The sequence below is a fragment of the Bombina bombina genome, chromosome 3 (genome assembly GCF_027579735.1).
Source record: "Bombina bombina isolate aBomBom1 chromosome 3, aBomBom1.pri, whole genome shotgun sequence".
NCBI lineage: Eukaryota > Metazoa > Chordata > Amphibia > Anura > Bombinatoridae > Bombina > Bombina bombina.
The window spans coordinates 352,892,829-352,905,328 of record NC_069501.1 but is presented as its reverse complement, the minus strand read 5'-3'; the positions used below and the strand labels follow the sequence as shown (position 1 = coordinate 352,905,328).

General features: G+C 40.5%; 1 protein-coding gene across 1 annotated transcript in view; it reads right to left on the bottom strand.

Annotated features, from left to right (window-relative positions):
* The window catches only part of OTC (ornithine transcarbamylase), a 104,164-nt gene that overhangs the window by 68,170 nt on the left and 23,494 nt on the right, over nucleotides 1-12,500 (bottom strand). Inside the window, exon 2 of the mRNA XM_053706470.1 lies at nucleotides 1-76. This exon is cut by the window's left edge and continues 54 nt beyond it. Within this exon, the coding sequence (XP_053562445.1) occupies nucleotides 1-76 (76 nt within the window). The remainder of the gene's footprint in view (nucleotides 77-12,500) is intronic.

Genomic DNA, 12,500 nt, shown 5'->3' with positions numbered 1-12,500 from the left:
CTTTATTTCTTCAGCACTATAGTTTTTAAGTGTTAACAGGTCACGACCTTTCAACTGTGCATGGCTATTTGATGACCTAGAAAAAAACCAAACAAATATTTAATAAACTATCACACAGTAAATATGTTAATATTTTATATTAAAAAAACATGTGAATATGTACTTAAAACAATCAGTGAAAATAATGTTCATATTAATTAGCATAATTAAAGAGACCTTAAAATTATTATTTTATTCATGCATAAGAAATTATTTACTGCACTGCAACAAACCTACAAACAACCTTAAGTACCAGATTAGGAGTGGAGCACAAAATGGCACATATATTTGCGCTCCACTCGTAATACCAGTGCATGTAATTCTGCTCTGGTATTTTAAGTGGCCCGCAATGAGAACGCAACCTCAATAGAGCGCACTTCCAAAGGGGTCCAATAGAAGCCTGGTTCTCATGCTGTGAAACACAGCATGAGAACTAGCGCAGTGAAGGAGGTAAGCTGAGCAACAATGGTCAGCAATTGTAAATATATGTATATTAATATGTATACATATGTATTTTATGTGTTTATATATGTATATTCACATATTAACACTTAAATGCATATGTATACAAGCATATACATATATATTTTCAGGGAACACAGAGTTCTCATAGACTGCTTTGTAAATGCACTTTTCAGTGCCGTTTTTTTTCTAACACCCCTTAGCCGCTACTTTTAGCCCCTTATAACCATTTTTTTTTTTTTTTTTTTTAAATTCTTTTTATTAGTCAGGAACAAATACAACAGGAACAATCAGAAGAATCAGATGCAAGGTCATTGGCAAATGCAAGTTACAAGATAACAAATACATCATGATGATACAGGTTCCCGGAGCAAGACATGGTGGGGTGTGTTAACAAAGTTTTATTCCATGATGAATAGTAGGTCGTACATCCGAGAATGATTCAAATAACCTTGGTGCATCTGAATAAGAGTCTCTTTATAATCACAGGTTAAAGTCCGTCATATCTGCCCTGATTTTACAAAATGTTCTTTCTTTTAATTATCAAACATCTAAACAGTGTATAACATTATATAACATACTAACGGCAAAGCCTTAAATTTACCCTGAGATTACTCTTCCTGGAAGAGGGACAGGGGAGGAAGGGGGGGGGGAAGAGAGCGGAGAGAGAGAGGAAAAGGGAAAAAAAAAAAAAAAAAAGAAAGGGTGGAAATATTAAAAAAGCATAATCTCCGTTGGGAGAGTCGCGCCGTTGGCACGCTCATTAGGGGGGTCAGGTTGCACCAATGATGCATCACCACCCTCTCCAATATTGAGCGAGTATTTCGGAGTGTAAGAACGGTTTTAGGATTTGGTCTTTCAAGTCCCTGTGTAGGGTATTTATAAACGGGCACCATTTTTTCCAAAACGGCCTTAGTCTACGCATCGTATCTAAGCGTGCATCATATTGCTTTATGTATAGCTGTCTGATTAGTAAACGTTTAAACTGAGCTATAGTTGGAGGATGTTTGGAGGTCCATCTAGACAAGATGCACTTCCTCGCCAGCAACATGCATAATGTTAGTATCTGATGGTGTCGTTTATGTGCGTCGCCCCACTTAAAGAGGTAAATCTCCGCTGTTGTTATCTCTATCTCTATATGGAACGTGGTTGTAACCCAGTATTGCATATGGCCCCAGAAGCGTCTGGTAATCGGGCAGGCAAACCAATAATGTAGGAAAGAAGGGGATACACTGCTACATTTAATGCATCGGTTGGGGTACCGATCACTCCATTTAGATAGTCTATGAGGTGTGATATAATCTCTGTGAAGTAGTCTGACCTGTGCCTCCCTGAGAGTAATCGCAAGTGTAGCCCGTCTTGCAAGGTCTAGGCTGTCCATTAAGTCTTGTACCGTCACCGCCGTTGAAAGGTCCGCGACCAGTCTCGTCAGCATGTTGGTTTGGATTAGAGTCTCTGTTTGTCTCACCATGCGGGTATAGAAGTACGAGAGAGAAAATCTCCCCACCTGAAATAGTGTCTGCGCTATGGCGAAAGGCGATGGGTCCCAGAAACCAGCGTTGGTTGTCTGTAGGGACGTTGCATAGTGTCGCAGTTGGAGATATGCATAGAAATGCCGATGCGGGATCCGGTGTTTAGTCTGTAGCTCCTGAAAAGAGCGTATAGTGCGAAGCAGAGGGTCCAAAACATCCCCCAAAACTCTGATACCGAGAGTTTTCCATATGAGAAATGGTTCATGCTCACTTCCTGCTGGGAAATCCGCATTCCCGGCAATAGGTATGTATCTAGGGGGAGGGCTGGCCACCCCCAAGAACTTGTGAATCATTTGCCATGCTTTCAGCGGGTCTCGATATAGTACACTACAGGCAATTGCAGGTGGCAGGGACGATAATTTTGCATACGGAAGGTAGGCCGGCTTCAGAGGCGCGAGAATCGCTTCCTCCAGAGTCGGCTCGGAGAAGTGATTCATAGTTAGTTGCCAGTCAGTTACTAGCCTGGCCAGCGCCGCCCAATTGTAAAGTTTTAGATTTGGAAGACCCAGGCCTCCCCCCTGGAAAGGGAGGTGTAGTTTGTCTGTAGCAATCCGTGATTTGCCACCCCTCCATATGAATCGCGATACTGCATGGGTGAGGATCTTTAAATCCCTTTTTGTAATCAGAAATGGCAACATAAGTAGGGGATACAAAATCTTGGGTAAGATCGTCATTTTAGTCAGACTGATACGACCAGATAAGCCCAAGGGGAGGTTAGCCCAGTTCGTCAGCAAGGAGACCAGCTCCGAACACTTGGAAGATATATTTAGATCATACATTTTAGACGGGTCCCGGTGCAATTTAATACCCAGGTAGGTGAGTCCTCCCGATATCTCCACAAACGGATAGGAGTGATTCACATTCTGGTGTCTCTGCAGCCACAAAATCTCCGACTTTGCAGCGTTTATTCTGTAGCCCGAGAAGGTGCCGAAGTCCGCAATTGTGCGTAGTATATGGGATATATGCACGGAAGGCGTATCCACAAAGAGCAGCATGTCATCGGCGTATAACGCCAAGTGCAGGTGTGATATCCCTTTAAATCTAAAACCTGCATTAGCACTTCCTTCCTATTTAAGGAAGTGCTTACCCATTAATCAGGGCCTGAAAATTGAAGTTGTTTCTCACTTCTCCTTGCTCCTCTGTGGAGCTACTACCATATTGTGCATTTGTTGCTTAACCTTCAGGTCTTTCACATTCGCCTTCGATACCCGCTGGGTATCTACTTTTGCCTCTATCCTGACCGAGACCATCTTCCGGATTCATCCGCCAAACGGAACTTCTTTCTCCACGCCGAAGTCGCGCTCACACCAAACAGACGCTGAACCTAAGAGCTGCAACTTACCTCTCAACCTTTATACCCAAAAGGCATTACCGCTCCCCACGCTTCATAACACCGCTACTGTTAAGATAAGTACCGCTCTCCACGCTACAATTTATTCATTCATAAAGGTTAAACTATAAACACCATTGTTTGTTATTGGAGATACCTATAACCTTTATTGTGATTCTCATCTGATTCAGTAGTTTGCGGTTTGGGATATTAGCTAGTATGTCTGGACTGTGTATATATTTTATTGCATGAAAGTGTGAGTGCGTGAAGAAATTACCTTTACCTTATCAAGCAGCCTAATCCTTTGCTTTGCTTTATCTGCTTTAATCAGCATTTACAGTTGCATAATTTTGTAACACATATGACTTTCTCTGAACTTAAATCTCAATTACTCATAATCTTTCCTGAATATTTATATATTCATACCTTTGTGAAGTTCCATAATATTCTTTCAATTACAAAATTAATGACTCACCTTAAATAAGTAAGTTTAATAAATCATTTTCTCTTGCTTATTTTAAGAAAAGAGCAACAAAACCTTTATTTTTCCATATTTAAATCATCACTATATTAGATAACTTTTGGTTATCACAGAATTTTCAGGCCTATAAGGTTATAACCTGTAAAATATAGGATGGATCCTAGTGAAATAAAAAATGAATTCACCAACATCCATCAAAAATTAGAATATCTAGCCAGGGCCTTAACTGAGGTACAATCAGAAAATAAAGCACTTAAAACTCTAGTAAAAGAATGTTTACCAGCCAAGAGCTCAGAAGTCCCTGAACCTCACATTAACTATCCTCAACCCTTTTCTGGTAAACGAAGTGAATATAGAGACTTTAAAAATGCTTGCAAATTACTTTTTTCATTAAGGCCTAAAACTTATCACTCTGAGAGAATCAAGGTTTGTACTACCATCTCCTTCCTCCAGGGGGAGCCTCGCTCATGGGCTAATAGATATTTTGAGAATAACCATCCAATTTTAGATTCCTTGGAAGAATTTTTTTTAGCCATGACATCCTTATATGAGGACTCTCATTCACAGATGACGGCAGAAACGAAACTGAGATCCCTAAAACAGGGTAAGAGGAATATAGAAGATTATATTACTGAATTCCAAATGTGGATAGATGATTCTAAATGGAATGAAATTAGTTTGAAAAACCAGTTCAGACTGGGCCTTTCAGAATTGTTAAAAGATGAGTTGTCCCGTTTGGAGATGCCAGAAACCCTGAATGGACTGATGAAATTAAGTACTACCCTGGATCGGCGAATACGTGAAAGGAAGGCTGAGAGAGCTACCTGTGACGTACCACCTAGACGTCCGTATCTTTACACAACCAACCAGGAAAAGAGTACTTCTAATCAGACCCCAATGGAGATTGGAGCCATAAAAGGACCTTTAACACCTGAAGAAAAGGCCAGACGCAGATCTGAGAATCTTTGCTTATATTGTGGGCAAAAGGAACACTCAGTTAATAATTGCCCAATTCTTCAAAAGCAGAAGAAGGGTAAGATTCATTCAAAACATAATATTTTACACTTCACTCAAAACCCTCAATTGACTCTTAACCTTTCTTTACAGTGGGATCAGAAAAACGTGCAGTCTAATGCATTGATCGATTCTGGGGCAGCCGGAAATTATATCGATATATCTTTTGTTGATTTAAATAAAATTCCTACTGTTTGCAAGGCACAACCAGTCTCAGTTAAACTTATTGATGGTTCCCTCATACAACATGGTCCCATTACTCATCAAACGATACCTTTACTAGTGACAACTGACAATGGACATACTGAATATCTTACTTTTGACTTAATTTCCATCCACATGCATACACTTATTTTTGGCTTTACATGGTTAAAAAAACATAACCCCAGCATTGACTGGTCCACTCCACAGGTATCATTAGCATCACCATTCTGTTTAAAAACATGTTATCCATATCAGTTAATCTCTGCTATTGAATCCGAACTACCAGAAATTTATCAGGATCTGGCAGAGGTGTTTGATCTAAAAGAGGCAGAAAACCTCCCCCCTCATAGGGAGTTTGATTGTCCAATTGATCTGATACTGGGCTCTCAAATTCCTCACGGAAAAATATACCCACTTTCACAAGAGGAACTTACTTACTTACGTTCCTATTTAGACGACAATCTCCGAAAAGGTTTTATATCCCACTCAACATCTCCAGCTGCTGCTGGAATGTTCTTAGTACGCAATAAGGACGGTACAATAAGACCCATTATTGATTATAGAGCTTTAAACGAAATTACTGTTAAAAACAGGTATCCTCTACCCCTCATACCCGAATTATTGGAACATTTAAACGAAGCTACAATTTATTCAAAACTTGATCTTAAGGGGGCTTACAATCTTATCCGTATGAAAGAAGGTCATGAGTGGAAAACCGCCTTTAGAACCCGTTATGGGCTCTTTCAATATAATGTAATGCCCTTCGGCTTAAGCAATGCTCCTGCAACATTCCAGCATTTTATTAATGAAATATTCCACGACCTTATGGACATCTGTGTTATAATTTACTTAGATGATATTCTAATATACTCCAAAACACCCTCTGATCACGAAAAGCATGTAAGATGGGTACTCACCCGTCTCAAGGAGCACAAATTATATGCTAAATTAGAAAAATGTGTATTCCATGTCTCTAAGATAAAATTTTTAGGTTATATAATAACTCCTAACCATGTACAAATGGATCCTGATAAAGTGTCTGCCATTAAAGATTGGCCAGCTCCCACTACTGTAAAAGCGTTACAACGCTTTATCGGTTTCGCTAATTTTTATCGAAAGTTTATTAAAAACTTTTCTTCAATAGTAAGACCACTGACACAACTGACTAGTGTTAATCAAAAATTTAAATGGTCTCAAAAAGCTCAAGAAACCTTTGAAAAACTTAAAGAATTATTTTCTACAGCACCAATCTTATCACTACCCAACTTTGATCTCCAATTCCAACTTGAAGCAGATGCCTCTAATACTGGCATAGGAGCAGTACTCTCCCAACAACAAGTTGAGAATGGGGAAATTCACCCCATTGCATTTTATTCAAGAACCTTAACTAGTGCAGAAAGTAATTATAGTGTGGGGGACAAAGAATTGTTAGCAATAAAGAGTGCCCTTGAACAATGGAGACACCTCCTAGAAGGATCTAAACTTCCATTCATTATTTTTACTGACCATAAGAATCTTGAATATTTAAAAAAGAACAAGACTTTGACAGCCAGACAAGCGAAATGGTCTCTATTTTTAGACCGTTTTAACTTTATAATTACCTACAAACCAGGCAGTCAAAATACTAAGGCTGATGCTTTATCACGTATAAACGAAAGCTTAACTCATGAACCACCTAATTTTACTATCCCTCCTGAAAAAATCATAGGCGTCCTGACACCTATAGAACAAGAGGTTCACAAAGCTTTAAAACAAGATTCAATACCCCACCATACTTGTGTTAAAGACTCTCAATCTGGATTGTACTATCATAACAGTCAATTATATATACCCAAGAGCATGAGATCATCAATACTCACACACACCCATGATGATACAATGTCTGGTCATCCTGGAATTAAAAAGACCATTGAACTAACCCGTCGTAATTTCTGGTGGCCTGGCATGAACAAATATATATATGACTATGTATCAGGATGTGAAAATTGTGCCCGAAATAAATTAGTTCATAAGAGACCAATTGGTCTACTTACACCTCTGCCAATCCCAGATAAACCATGGAGTACCATAGCCATGGATTTTATTGTTGAACTCCCACTCACTCAACAATATAATACTATCATGGTAATAATTGACCATTTAACCAGACTAGCTCATTTTATCCCACTTAAGGGATTACCCTCAGCTATGACTACGGCTAAGGTATTTATAGATCACATAGTCAGACTACATGGTTTACCCTCCAACATAATTACAGATCGGGGAACGCAATTTACCTCATCCTTCTGGAGATCTCTGTGTAAATTGCTTAAGATTGACCACCTTTACACCACTGCTTTCCATCCCCAGACTAATGGACTCACAGAGAGACTTAATCAGACCATAGAACAATTCTTACGATGCTACATATCACATCTCCAAGATGATTGGACCGTTTTTCTTCCCATGGCCGAATTCACATATAACAATTCCATAAGTACTTCAATCAAAACTTCTCCCTTTTTTGCAACATATGGTTACCACCCAAACACTATATCTCTCTCTAACAAATCTGTAAACTCTCCCACAGCTACTGAATTTACATCTAACCTCCACGAAAGGTTAACTGTCCTGAAAAGACATCTACATGAAGCCAAACAATATCAAAAATCATACTATGACTTAAAACATCGTAGGGGTCCTGATTATAAGGTTGGGGACTTGGTACTTCTCTCAACAAAAAATCTTAAACTCAAAGTTCCTAGCAAAAAACTTGCGAATCAATTCTTGGGTCCGTTTCCAATAGAACATGTGATAAATTCCAATGTGGTTAGACTTAAACTGCCAAAAGACTACAAAATACATCCTTCTTTCCATATCTCATTGTTGAAACCATTCCCAACCAAAAACCATCCTTCTTCTATTCCGCCACCACCTGTTATGGTTGATCATCAAGAAGAATTCGAGGTTGAATCCATACTGGATTCTAGGATATACAGAAATAAACTGGAATATCTCATTAAATGGAAAGGTTACGGCCCTGAGGAAAACTCCTGGCTCATTCATTCCGAAGTCCATTCGCCCCGATTGATCAAGTTCTTTCATAAGAAATATCCACTTAAACCTCACGCAGAATCCCCAGGGGTGATTCCCTGAGGAGGGGGGCATGTGATATCCCTTTAAATCTAAAACCTGCATTAGCACTTCCTTCCTATTTAAGGAAGTGCTTACCCATTAATCAGGGCCTGAAAATTGAAGTTGTTTCTCACTTCTCCTTGCTCCTCTGTGGAGCTACTACCATATTGTGCATTTGTTGCTTAACCTTCAGGTCTTTCACATTCGCCTTCGATACCCGCTGGGTATCTACTTTTGCCTCTATCCTGACCGAGACCATCTTCCGGATTCATCCGCCAAACGGAACTTCTTTCTCCACGCTGAAGTCGCGCTCACACCAAACAGACGCTGAACCTAAGAGCTGCAACTTACCTCTCAACCTTTATACCCAAAAGGCATTACCGCTCCCCACGCTTCATAACACCGCTACTGTTAAGATAAGTACCGCTCTCCACGCTACAATTTATTCATTCATAAAGGTTAAACTATAAACACCATTGTTTGTTATTGGAGATACCTATAACCTTTATTGTGATTCTCATCTGATTCAGTAGTTTGCGGTTTGGGATATTAGCTAGTATGTCTGGACTGTGTATATATTTTATTGCATGAAAGTGTGAGTGCGTGAAGAAATTACCTTTACCTTATCAAGCAGCCTAATCCTTTGCTTTGCTTTATCTGCTTTAATCAGCATTTACAGTTGCATAATTTTGTAACACATATGACTTTCTCTGAACTTAAATCTCAATTACTCATAATCTTTCCTGAATATTTATATATTCATACCTTTGTGAAGTTCCATAATATTCTTTCAATTACAAAATTAATGACTCACCTTAAATAAGTAAGTTTAATAAATCATTTTCTCTTGCTTATTTTAAGAAAAGAGCAACAAAACCTTTATTTTTCCATATTTAAATCATCACTATATTAGATAACTTTTGGTTATCACAGCAGGGAAACCCCTTTTATCGTTATTCCTGGAAAAATTTGCCGCAGCTTCAAAGCCAAGGGCTCCAATGCTATGTTAAAAAGCAACGGCGACAGAGGGCACCCTTGCCTGGTGCCTCTCTGTAACTGAAAATCTGATGAAAAGAGCCCATTCACCATAACCCGTGCTGTCGGGTGTTGATACGTTTTGTTTATGATCTCTAGAAATGGACCCCTGAAGCCAAATTTGTACATGGGATCTACTAGGTGAGGCCACTCCACCCTGTCGAAGGCCTTCTCTGCATCCAAGGATAGCAGGAAGGCCTCCGATTTGACCCCCTCAGATCTCTCCTGTCCCTTTATCCAATAGTGCTCTATGACTTGCAGCACCCTACGGAGATTCACCACCGACGAGCGTTTGAACACGAAACCCGTTTGATCAGGGTGTATAATGTCTGGAAGGACTACTTTTAGTCTGTTCGCTAGAATCTTCATGAACAGTTTGTAGTCTGTGTTCAGCAGCGATATTGGTCTGTAAGACCCTGGTAAGGAGAGATCTTTCCCTGGCTTGGGAATAAGTGTAATGTGAGCCGCCGTGAAATTATTGGAGGGAGATGCTTCCGTATGTAGGAGAGCATTGTACAAATTGGTCAAAGTGGGTGTGATTTGGGGTTGAAGCAACTTATAGAATTCGGCCGGTAGGCCGTCAGGGCCCGACGCCTTGCCCGTCGGCAGAGACCTTAGAGTAGATGTCAACTCCTCCACAGTTATGGGGGCATTGAGTGCATCACTCTGCTCTTGCGTTATTTGAGGGAGTTGCATCGATTGCCAAAACTGAGCCTGGACACCCTCCGGGGCTCTGTCTTGGTTTGTGTATAATTATGCGAAGAACTGTGCAAAGCATTGTGCTATGTCAGCCGGTTTAGTGTGTGTCACGCCTCGTGATCTAATTGCTGCTATGTTGGTCCTAGATGCCTGCGGTCTTGTCAGAGACGCGATCATTTTACCTGCTCTGCTCCCGAACCTGTAATATCTACCCACAGTCTTCAGTAGCCCAGATGCGGTTTGTTGTTTCATAAAGGCCTCCAGCTCTGCTTTACTCGCTATATATGTCTCATAGTTTGTTTTTGTCTTAGCTTGTAAGTAAGATTGGTAAGACAGTCCCAACTGTCTCTGCAAGGATCTATATTTATATTGTGTGTTATGTCGCAGTTTCGAAACATAAGAGATTATGGCCCCCGCAGACACCACTTTCGCCGTGTCCCAGAAGAGCTGTGTGTCATCTACATGAGCAGCGTTGTCTGTGACAAAGTCTGTCCAAGTGTGTCGCAAGAATCTAGAGAATGCCTCTGAAGTAGATAAATATGTAGGGAATCTAAGGATGTTCCTCTTGGACCGCGGCCCCCGGGTTCCAAGTGTTAGCTCCACAGGTGCATGATCTGATAGTAGGATGTTGTGTATTTTACACCTATGAATGTGGGTGATTAAGTTACAGGCCATCATGAAAAGGTCAATTCTGGATAGTGTGTGTTTAGCTTTGGACAAGCATGTATAATCTTTTCCTTCTGGGTTCTGCAACCTCCAGATGTCACAGACCCCCCGGTCGGCCTCCAACATACCAAAGATTTTTGTTTCATATCTAGCTTTATAGTTTGATTTGGGGTCCCGAAAAGAGTGTGGTTCCAGCCAAAGTCTGTCTAAGGTGTGTGTGGGTGAGATATTAAAGTCCCCCCCAATTATCAGGTTTGAGCCTATATGTGGAGCTAGGTGTCGTGTCAAGTCAGTCCAGAAGCCCATCGCTTTATGATTAGGGGCATAGAGATTACAAAATACATATCTATCTGAATTTACCATGGCCTGTACTATCATATATCTACCGTCCCTATCAAAATAGGAATTGTCCACTTTGACTGAGACTTTCTTTCCAAATGCAATGGCCAAGCCGCGACTGGCACTAGTATGTGAGAGGAATACTATATGTCCTACCCAGTCCCTCTGTAACTTCTGATGCTCTATGTCTGTTAGGTGGGTCTCTTGTAATAAGGCAACGTCAGTACCCAGTTTTCTAAGATGTGTGAGAATTGCCTTACGCTTTATAGGGGAGTGAATACCTCCCACATTCCAGGTCACTACTTTTAGAGACATGTCAAACTATAATACGTTTACCAGCAATGAGAGGAAAGAAAAAAAAAAAAAAAAAAAGGGGTTGAAAAAAGGGGGAAAGGTAAAGGACAAGGACGGGGTACCAACACAGTAATATAACATATAACAAAGCAGCGCTCGACCTATAAGAAGGCATAGGTCCAATATAAAATGCATAGGATGATGTAATACACACATGATGTATTGAACTAGTTTAGGTACAGCAGCAGTCAACATAATGTGGGTCTCTACCTTAGTGAAACCTAATCGTTCTAGACCAGACTCTAGGGGCAGAGTAGGGGATTGTACCATGAGAGGCAAGGGCGCCAGGTTGCCGGGCGTATGTATATTGGCAGGCATACATGATAGGGATATGTGTGCTACCAGTAAGTTCCCGGAGCAGTTACAGTAGCAGCATTTTCCAGCAAAAATTAAGATAACCGCTCTATGAGGTGTTATAGGGTTGCGCCAATGAATGTTTGCTTTCTGAGGTGTGGGCCGTCTGTATGTTAACCCACCCAGTGGTCTGATACTATCCACAGTGATTATCCCCGCATAGTGCAGTGTTGCATAATTAAACCCACATAGTTGGAGCTTTAACCCAACTAAGCCACATGATGGCAGCCTCTGATACCTTCTAAACGTAGGCAGTTTACCAAACCACAAAAATAACAGGTAAAACATATCAATATCTATGGTAAAATGCAGAGTTAATAACAAATACATAAAAGAAAGTGGTGTGCACATGATATCACAGCCTAGATTGAATATGGTAGTGGTCAATAGCTCATGCAAGCGGGATTGGGGGTGAGAGTGAGTCCTCCTCCTGATGATACCTAGCCGAGGGGCGGGGTGGGTGATTGTGCTAAGGATGTTGGGGGCACCAGACTACCAAACATGTTTGTATGGGGGGGTGTACAGACTAATGGTGACATTGGAGGTGGCTGATACACCAGTGCCTTTATAGCAGTGGAATTTTCTAGCCAAAATTAAAGTGAACACTATGTATGGTATTATAGGGTAAGTCCCGTAAGTGCCTGTGTGCTGGGTCATGGGCCATCTATGTGTAATCCCGCCAAGTGGTCTGTGAGTATTGCCTATGACTAGCCCCGTACCTTGAGGAGTTGGATGCTTAACCATAAGTGATTGAGGTGTTAACCGGACAGTATTACATAATGACAACAGTGAGAACCTTCTGCATATAAATAACTTATCAAACAAAACAAATAACAAATATAACCAACAAAACATTACAATATCAGTATTCAACATT